The sequence below is a fragment of the Netta rufina genome (assembly GCF_964035555.1).
Source record: "Netta rufina genome assembly, chromosome: 23".
NCBI lineage: Eukaryota > Metazoa > Chordata > Aves > Anseriformes > Anatidae > Netta > Netta rufina.
Window position 1 is genome coordinate 4,275,131 of NC_140147.1, and position 9,447 is coordinate 4,284,577.

Here is a 9,447-nt window from a genome sequence, read left to right on the forward strand (position 1 = left end):
GAAGCAGGCGTTCTTTAATTGTGGCACCAGACACATGGGATCATCCCACCCAGTGTGTGCACCCAGTTATCTAGGCTACAGCGGTTACATACAATCAAACCATGCACATCCAGCAGGTTTCCGGGAAATAACCAACACATTCATACGTTTTCCCATAACTCATTAAAATATGTAAATGTCCCTGACACGTGCACAATTGTTCCCACTGGTGTTTTTTTGGGGGTGAATCTGGTGATTGTCAGTGGTCTCCCTCACAGTGTTTGCTGCATGAACCCAGGCCTTGTGCATGCTGGGGCCGTCTGGTTCTTTTTTATCTCATTCCAGTTTGGGCGTGCACACTAAATGAAGTGATTTCTCCTCAGCAAGAGCGCTCAGGCGTTGGGATGGGTTGCCCAGGGAGGTGGTGGAGTCCCCGTCCCTGGGGGTGTTCAGGGAGAGGTTGGACGTGGTGCCTGGGGACAGGGGCAGTGTGTGTGTGGGGGGGGGGTCCATGACCCCAAACCCCCTCAGCCCCTTCCCGCCTTCCCACTGCGCATGCTCCCCCTCCCGCTGCGCCCGGCCCCTTTCCCGCCAAAACTCCTTTTGCACACGAGCCGCTCGGCCCTCCCTCTTGCCCTCCGCGCATGCGCGCCCAAGCCCCCCCCCCCGGCCGCTCTATAAATACCGCCGCGCGCAGCCCCTCGTTCTCTTTCCACGGCGGTGGGCGACGGCTGCAGAAGGTGAGCGGAGCGCGGCGCGGTCTTATCTTCACCCCTCTCTCTCTCTTTTTTTTCTTACTATTTTTTTCTCATTTCTTGTCTTTTTCCTATTCTCCTTGCTGTGCCGTATGGAGCCGGTGACCTTCATGAGGGCTGCGGAGGGCGGCGCTGCTCGCAGCCAGCCCCGGGCCCACCGCGGCCTACCTGCGCCGAGCGGCCTGAGGGGAGGGGGATACCCCGAGGGGGGTGGGGATGGGCTGGGCAGCGCCGCCTCTCACCGCCTTCTCTCCCTTCCCACAGGTTCGTTCCTGATGCTCGGGCCGGTGTCGCCCAGCTTGCTCCACCAGTGAGTGTCTGCCTGGGTCCGGGGGGCTATAAGGGGGTGTGGGAAGGTCGGGGGGGATTAAGGGGGTGTGGGAGGGCTGGTGGTGGGTATGAGGGTGTGGGGGGGCAGATCCCAACGTGGACATCCGGAGAAGTAGCTCTCTCATGGCTCTGTCCGTGTGGCGCACGGGAGCGTAGGCCCTCGGGCCTGTGACGTACAGTCCCCTTCCACGACGTTGGAGAACAAGCCGGGCCTCGAGTCTGCAGCCTGCATATTCCTACTGCTTCTCTGAGCCCTCGGGCCGTTACAGAGGAGATAAACCATGCAGGAAACAAATTACACAGGGGGGCTTTAGTCGGGGGCATGGGGAGACAGGGGGGTGCAGTTTGGACAGTTTCAGCAATTATTTAACGCCTTTTCTTTGTTGTTTCAGTTGAAAAGTTCGATGTTTCTGGAGCACTGCTTTGGAAGGTGAGTGATTCTGCACAAATGTGTAGTTACCTTGTCATCTTGATAGCTTCCCCTTTAAAAAAGCTTTAAGTACTTGTTTTTAACTGGCTTATGTAAGTTGAAATGGATCAGGGGTTTGAAGTAATGAAATGCCAATAGTGTTTAACGGATGTTAATGGATGCTTATACATACAGTTATATATACAATATAGATGTTTAACACCAAAAGTTTAGTTTGTGAGTTCCTTAGATCCTGAGCTTTTGTTGGACTGATAAGAGGCCTGCTCCTAAATATTAGAAAGATGGGGGGAAAAACTGATGAAGTAAAGGTGAATGATGGGGCTTAATTGGCTTCTGAGGCCTTACTGCTCTGTAAACTGCAAAGTCATGGAGGCCCTGGCTTAGATCCTTGCCCTTGTGAAACCTGACCTGGCTCAGCCATTTTGTCATCTCAGCCTCATCTGAACAAGAACAATCCGTGTGCACTCATCAGACTCCCATGTTAATCACTCCCAAAGCAGACTTCTTGTGTTTTTTACCCCTGGGAAGGACGTGTCAGTAATGTGGGTGCTGAAGCACTGGGGAGAAGGGAAATGGAAGGCACGTGGTTTGCTTAACGAGGGCTGGGGGCATGTGGCTGTACTGTCCCTGGTTGTGTCTGTGATGGGCTAGCAAAATGGATTGTGCTTCCTGCCAGGTTATAAGTAGGAAAATCCACGTGGGACACAAGTAATAAGTTTTCTTGATTTTTTTTCTTGTTGTTGCAGACAGTGATAAAGGCTTGTGAGTGAGTGCCACCAACAGCAGCCTGCGTACCCAGTGAGGGTGAGGTGAGTGCCCCAAGCACAGCTCCAGCCCAAATGCTGAGCAGAGGTGGTGGCAGGGGTTTGGTCCCTGCGGGGGGGGTACAGTCCGAGCCTCTGCAGGGTTCAGAGCAGGCTGGAAATGGGAGAAAGTGCCTACATGTGGTGACCTCAGACCATGTGCTTCGTGCTGGGGGCCTGCAGTGACCTCCAGATCACCCAGAGGCCATGGGGGGTTGTGTGGCTGCTGTGTGAGGTGGCACGTGAAGGAAAGCAGGGGCTGAACCCCTGTGGGCGAGCTGCACCCTGAGGAACATGTGTGAAGAGCTGGGGGCTCTGGTGGGTTGCCATGCCTCATCTACACCAGTGAGGGGGAGCACGTGGCTGAGCACCACCTCCTGTCCTGCACCTGAAAAGGAGCCCAAGAAGAGAAGTGAGGCACTGGGAGCTGTTGTGGCTGTGGGGGAGGCTGCCTGGTGCTGGGGAAGGGGGTGAGAGCCGGAGCATGGTGTGGAGGTGGTGTACAGCTGGTGGGCAGTGTCCATCTGGGAAGTTTGGGGTTTCTGTGTTCTGGGACCTGTGATGCTGTGCCTGACAAATAAAGATCTTTGAAATGGTGTTGTGTGGCTGTTCTCTCTGGTATGACTGCTAGCCCTTGGTTTGCTCTCTGAATGGAGCTCAGAAAACCCCAAGGAAACATTCCCAATTCCGTGTTGCTGTGGGGTTGGGTTCCACCCCCTTGGGTGGGTGCAGCCTGCCCTCTGCTCCTGGGACTGGGAGGCTCAATGTGACCAGCACTGGGTGTACTGGTGCAGACCCCGATAATGAAAGTTCAGTAACTTCAGAGCCCTCAGGAGTCTGGGGGTGGGGGTCTGGGGGCTGTACCTCTGGCTTTAGGGTTAGATTAGGATTTGGTTAAAGTTAAACATACTCAGGTGTTTCTCCCCTCTGTTAAGTGAAGGACTTAGAGCTGCTTTAATTCCTGGTGGACCTGTGAACACCTCGGGAGCTTTAACCCTGCCTGTAAGTAGCTGCTAGTGCTGGCCCCAGGGCAGGGGCTGCGGGGGGGGGGCTCGGAAACGTATTAAAAGTGGGGAGGAGAAAGCGAGGGGGTGTCGGGGGCTGGGCAGCAAATTAAATGGAGGAAAAGTGAAAGTGAGACTTGGGGGGGAACGCTGAGCTGGGGAGGCTGAGCGAGTTGTGGTGCACGCTTTGGGGAAAGAATTGGCTAAAACGGGGCTGAAAATTGCTCTGGGGGCTGGGGCCAGCGGCTTTTTTTATTTGAGGGGGGGGGCTGCTGGGCCCCTGGCCGTGTTCCTGATCGCTCATGGGGCAAAGAACGGAGCTGGAGGGGCTTGTGGGGAGCCCCCCAGTGGCGTTCATTGCCGGGGGGGGGGGGCAAACCCCTTGCTGTGGGGCCCCCCCCTCAAAAAAAAACAAAATCACTCCACGTGGGGGGGGTGCTCCAGGTCCCTCCCGCACCGCCCCAGCCCCTCGTTGGGGGGGGTGCAGCCGCCCCGGGGCTCCCCCACGTCCATACCCGGCCCCCCCCCCAGCAGCCACCACCAGAGGGCGCCGGTGCCCCCCCCATGTCCCCGGTGTCCCCCCCCCGGGGCCTTCCCCGCGCATGCTCGGGGCCGGGAGCGCGGCGGCGGCGGCGGAGGTGGGAGCGCGGCCACGGGGCTGGGGGCACCGGGGGGGCACCGGGGAGGGGGGTGGGAAAGGGAAAGGGGATGGGCACCGAGGGGGGGGGCCGGGGGTCGCTGCTCTTCCCGGTGGGGCGCAGTTTGGGGCCCCCCCCCGGCTCGGTGTTGGGCTGGGGAAGGCCGGGGAGGAAGCGGAGAGGGGTGGTGGGGAAGGACGGAGGGACGGACAGGGGGCGGGCGGGAGATTCAAACGGGGATTAGTGGGGAAGGGGCTGGGGGGGGACACGGGGGGGCACAGGGGGTGCTCCCAGTCCCTGGTTTCTCCCTGGGGTGGCCGCGGAGGGGTTTGGTGGGGAGGGCAGAGCGCGCTCGGGGCACGTGGGGGAGGAAATGTGCAAGGAAAACAAAAAATGGGGAGGGTACAAACCGGGGGGGGTCGGTGCCCAAATCCTCACCCTCAACCCCACAGGGGATGGAGGCTGCAGCGATCGCAGGGGTGCCCCGGGGGGAAAAATCCCGGCTGGGTGACCCCCCAACAGCGCCTTTGTCTGTTCAGGTCTCAGCCACCATGCCGGGAAAACGCGGCGCAAAGAAAAGCCCCGTGCCACAGGACGAGTCTCCTGCCAAGAAAAAGCTTAAAGGTACGAAAACCCCCCAAAACTCCCCCGGGAGGCCCCTAAATTCCCTGCGGGGCTGTGCTGGAGGGGTGTCCCCCCCCCACAACACGCCCCATGGCTCCTTTCTGCCCTCCCCCGCAGTCAGCCACCCGTCCCACCGCACGCAGCCCGGCCTGGTGCTGTCGCTGGGGCAGGGGGACGTCGGGCAGCTGGGGCTGGGCGAGGGCGTGATGGAGAGGAAGAAGCCGGCCCTGGTGCAGCTGCCGGAGCTGATCGTGCAGGCGGAGGCAGGAGGGATGCACACTGTGTGCCTCAGCGAGACGGGCAAGGTGAGAGCAGCATTCGGGGTGGTAGGGAAGGGGCAGCGTGGGGACACCGGGGGGAGGCTGAGCTGTGCCCCCACAACAGCTCGGGGACGTCCTCGTGTCCTGGAGTGGCGTTAGGATCAGACCCTGCTCTGTCCCCGTGATGCTGCGGGGTGGCACCTTGCAGGGCTCCCCTGCTGCAGCTCCTGGATGGTGTCTGTGCCACCGACCTCAAAGATTTTGGGGTGCAGAGGGACGAGTCGGGCTGGTGGGGCTGCGTCCCCTGGCTTCACGCACGTCCTGTTAAATTCTGCATCCCTTCCTGACCGGGTCACCCTGCAGATCTACACCTTTGGCTGCAACGACGAAGGCGCCCTCGGGCGCGACACCTCGGCAGAAGGCTCTGAGACCACCCCGGGGCTGGTGGAGCTGCAGGAGAAGGTGGTGCAGGTCTCGGCGGGGGACAGCCACACAGCAGCGCTGACGGATGACGGCAGGGTTTTTGTCTGGGGCTCGTTCCGGGTACGTCGATTTCTTAGGAAAGCATTGGAAGCCCTGCGGGGGGTTGCTGGGCTGCTTCAGTGACTCATTTGGGTGTGTGTGTGTCTCCTCCCGCAGGATAACAACGGGGTGATCGGCCTGCTGGAGCCTATGAAGACGAGCTCTGTCCCTGTGCTCCTCCAGCTCAGCTCACCTGTCATTAAAATTGTCTCAGGTGAGCCAGGTCCTGGGCGTGTGTGGGTCAGGCTGCTGGATGAGGCTGTTTGAGCCTTGGCTGGCGGGTGAGGGTCCAGAGGGTCCGTGCCCTTTTTCCTGGGTACAAGGGTCTGCTTGCTCCCCTCTGGCTCCTGAGTGAGCAGACCTCGTGTCTCTGCCAGCCCCAGAGGTGTTTTTCAATCAGGTTGGGTCAAATATTAACGTGTTTTACAGTTTAGCCGTACAGTTAGCTTACAGTTGGTCTGAAATGCTTTATGGTTAGTGCCCTGACTGTCACCCCGTGCGGTTGGGGCACTCACCCTCTCTGGATTTTCCCTGGCAGAGCAGCCAGGGAATTCATCCGTGGCCCAGCTGAGGTTGGGGGTGTCTCTAAACCATCCCAGTGAAAGTTCTGTGCAGTTTCAAATGGAAAAATGGGATCAGCAAACCCCATTGAATTCTAGAAAGATTGGACAGCCGGGGTTTTGCTGTGACCCCTGGGTCTTGCTGGGGTCCCTGGGGATCTGGACAGCGGCTGCTGCTCGCTCACCTCCCGCGTCTCCCCGCAGGGAACGACCACTTGGTGATGCTGACGATGGACGGCGACCTGTTCACGTGCGGCTGCGGCGAGCAGGGCCAGCTGGGGAGAGTGCCGGAGCTCTTCGCCAACCGAGGAGGGCGGAAGGGGCTGCGTGAGTGGCTCTGGGGCTCGGGGACACTCGTGGCTGCGGGGAGCGGGCTGCATGCTTGGGCTCCAACACTGAGCTTTGCTGAGGAACAGAGACTCACCCAACCACCCCGGCCCTTCCCCAGCAGCTCAGGGGCTTGTTTGTAAATCAGTTGCTTGAGTTGGGTGATCAAAGGAGAGATGAAAAGGGTGCAGAGCATTAGTTCTCATCCCACACCTCATTTCTCGTCCCCAGAGCGCCTGCTGGTCCCGCAGCGCGTCCCTGTCAGAGGCAGAGGCAACAAAGGCAAGATGCGCTTCCAGGACGCCTTCTGTGGGGCTTACTTCACCTTTGCTGTCACGCAGGAAGGGCACATCTACGGGTTCGGCCTCTCCAACTACCACCAGCTGGGTGAGTTTGCTTGGTCCCTCCAGATCTGCTGCCTTCTTGGTGGCTTTGGTGGGGATCCAGAGCTCCTTGAACCCACCGTGCACTCCCAGCACTCAGTTTAGGACAAACTGGAGCTGGAAATGGGTGGGGGGATCACCCTGCATAGCTCTGGGTTTAATTCCCAGCCCTCAGCCCATGGATTTGAGCAGAAATGCTCAAACCTTCAGTGCTGGGACTGGGGGAACTGGGCTGTGAGTGGGGTGAGCCCCAGGGGGACGGCTCAGTGCCGGTGCCTGGCCTGGGCTGTCCGTGCCCCTGTTCCTGACGTGCCGGGGTTTGTGCGTCCTGCCCCGCAGGCACCCAGGGCACCGAGCCCTGCTTCTCCCCGCAGAACCTGACGTCCTTCAAGAACTCCACCAAGTCCTGGCTCGGTTTCTCCGGCGGGCAGCACCACACCGTCTGCGTGGACTCGGAGGGTGAGCCCCAGTGGGGTTGGGGGGTATGGGAGCTGTGCCGAGCACTGCAGGGCTCCCGTGGGGAGGTGTTGGGGTGCGGGGGAAATGCTGAGTCCCTCTGAGTCCCTGACACCAGGGCAGCGTGGCTGTGGTGTCTGTGTGAGCCATGAAGGGGCTGTTGGGCTCTTCCAGAAGCACAATCCAGTTGGAAAAGTGGCATGGATTTGAGGCAAAGAACAGGGGTGATAAGAGAAACCCACGTAGGGTCCTGTACCCCACTGTGCAGCTGGGGGGCCCCAAGTTGGGATCTGGGGTGTGCTGCGGGACCGGGCAGGGAGGAGCGGTGCTCCCAGCTCCTCTGGGATCAGCTCTGGGGGAGGAAAAGGCCTCCTGCAGCAGGCTTCCCTCCGCTTGGAGTCACCTCCTGCACATCTCTCCTGCTCCAGGTAAAGCCTACAGCCTGGGCCGGGCCGAGTACGGCCGCTTAGGCCTCGGGGAAGGGGCAGAAGAGAAGAGCACACCCACCGTCATCCCCGACCTCCCCAGCATCTCCTCCGTGGCGTGCGGCGCGTCGGTCGGCTACGCTGTCAGCAGTGACGGTGAGTGGCAGGCACCCCCTGCCCACGGAGCGCTGCCCACCCCTCCTCTGCCCCTCCTGGGGGGCTGCCCAAACACCTCAACCCCCCCCCGGGGCTTCATCACAGGCTGCTGGGGCAGGATTTGGGCCAGGTCCCAGCGCTCGCAGCCCCTGCCAAGCACCCAGCCCGCGGGAGCCGAGCAGCAGCTGCTCAAATATTTTTGTGGGCACTTGGCAGCAGGGTTTGGGGAAGAGTGTTGACCTGGGAGGGGGTGGCTGAGCTGCTGGTCCCTTCTCCAAGCTGTGAACTCGGCTGCTGCGAGAGCTCTTTGTGCTCCGGCATTGCGCTGGCTTGGCTGGAGCACGTGCAGCCCACAGCTGTGGGAAGGATTTGCCTGCACGAACAGGCGGCGTGTTGATGGATGGGGGGGGAAAACCTGGCTTAGAAGCAGGCTGCGTGATGAAAAACTGCTTTGAGGGAGGCCAAAATACCTCAAAATACCTCCCTTCTCTGCTTCTAACCCCTGCCTGCTTCTCTGGCACCTTCGATTTCCCCTTGCTTGGGGATTTCAGAGCTTTGCCCAGACCCCAAACTCATCTCGCCTCTGTTTCAGGACGAGCATTTGCCTGGGGCATGGGCACCAACTACCAGCTGGGCACCGGGGAGGAGGACGACGTCTGGAGCCCCGTGCAGATGACGGGCAAGCAGCTGGAGAACCGCGTGGTCCTGGCCGTGTCCAGCGGAGGCCAACACACTGTCTTGCTGGTCAAGGACAAGGAGCAGAGTTGATGAAGCGGCTGCAGCACAGCGGGGTCGCGGGGCCCGCGCACACACCCACCTTCTGCCCTTGGCCCCTTTTTGGGAGGCTGGTTCCCAGCTCTGCTCTCTCGCAGACCACGTCAGGGAAGGCAGGAGGGCTCCTGGAGCCGGGCCCCGAGGTGTCCTGGCGGTGTGTGCGTGGCTGGAGCAGGGGTCTGCAGGGATGCTCGTGTTTTCTGTCTGCAAGTGTCTGTCTTCCCATGGTACCAGGTGCTCTGCCAGCTCCTCCAGTTCAGCTCGGTCCTAACCTGCTCTCAGTGCAGTGACTAGATGGGTTTTCCACCTTTTTTTTTATTATTAATTTTTCCTGGCCCAGCAAAGCTGAGTGCCTTGTGCTTCACTGCACAGAAGGTTTGGGCAGCCGGCTTCCTGAGGTTCCCTTGCTCCGACGTCCCCAGGTGCTCCCCCCACCCCCTTCACCTCAACATCTTTTACCTCTGTGCCCAGATCTCTCCCGTTACAGATCTGTCTGCTGCCACCCACCAAAGCCCCCTGGGCTTGTTAGGGTGATGTCTCAGCCCAGCAGAAACATTCCTGTGCAGGAGGGAGCTCTCCTTTTGTTTCCCTCTCACACACACTTCTTGCAGTGGCGCAGAGGTGCTGAGGGTCAGATTCCTGTGCCCCACGCTGGGTGTTGCAGCCTGGGGAGGGGGACGGCAGCTGGGTGCTGCCCGGGACACGAGGAGCAGGTGCTGCGAGTGGGACTCCTGCTGCTGGAGAAGGTGGGCTGCTCCCAACCACCTCCACTTCTGAGTCTGAGCCAAAATCCCCCCAGAAGCGAGGCCAGGAGCAGGATCAAACATTTCCAACCTCCCTCCCTCCATCTCTTTTCTACAATCTCTTCCACTCTTGCTCTTTGCTCCCGTCACCTTGGGAAGCCCAGCAAAGCCGATGCCATGGAGGGGACTCAGTTTTTCTAATTTTCTCTTTAATTTTCTCCTCCACCTGGCGAGGAAGGAGCTTCCTTTGCTGTTAAGGCCTCGCTGAGAAGACAGAA

The 9,447-nt window shown here is 59.9% G+C and overlaps 1 protein-coding gene across 3 annotated transcripts; it reads left to right on the forward strand.

Moving 5' to 3' along the window:
* Nucleotides 1-693: 693 nt before the first annotated feature.
* On the forward strand, nucleotides 694-8,871 carry RCC1 (regulator of chromosome condensation 1). Of its 3 annotated transcripts, none has more exons than XM_084300447.1 (14): nucleotides 694-719; nucleotides 999-1,044; nucleotides 1,457-1,494; nucleotides 2,241-2,303; nucleotides 3,233-3,299; nucleotides 4,479-4,563; nucleotides 4,681-4,868; nucleotides 5,187-5,366; nucleotides 5,463-5,559; nucleotides 6,110-6,232; nucleotides 6,464-6,619; nucleotides 6,955-7,074; nucleotides 7,500-7,652; nucleotides 8,245-8,871. In XM_084300447.1, the coding sequence occupies exons 6-14, from the start codon at nucleotides 4,491-4,493 to the stop codon at nucleotides 8,418-8,420; spliced, it is 1,266 nt and encodes a 421-aa protein (XP_084156573.1). In that variant the 5' UTR covers nucleotides 694-719; nucleotides 999-1,044; nucleotides 1,457-1,494; nucleotides 2,241-2,303; nucleotides 3,233-3,299; nucleotides 4,479-4,490; the 3' UTR covers nucleotides 8,421-8,871. The 3 variants fall into 3 exon arrangements, with proteins under 3 accessions (XP_084156573.1, XP_084156575.1, XP_084156574.1); XM_084300449.1 differs by having other exon boundaries at nucleotides 3,238-3,299; XM_084300448.1 differs by having other exon boundaries at nucleotides 701-1,044.
* The last annotated feature ends 576 nt before the right edge of the window (nucleotides 8,872-9,447 follow it).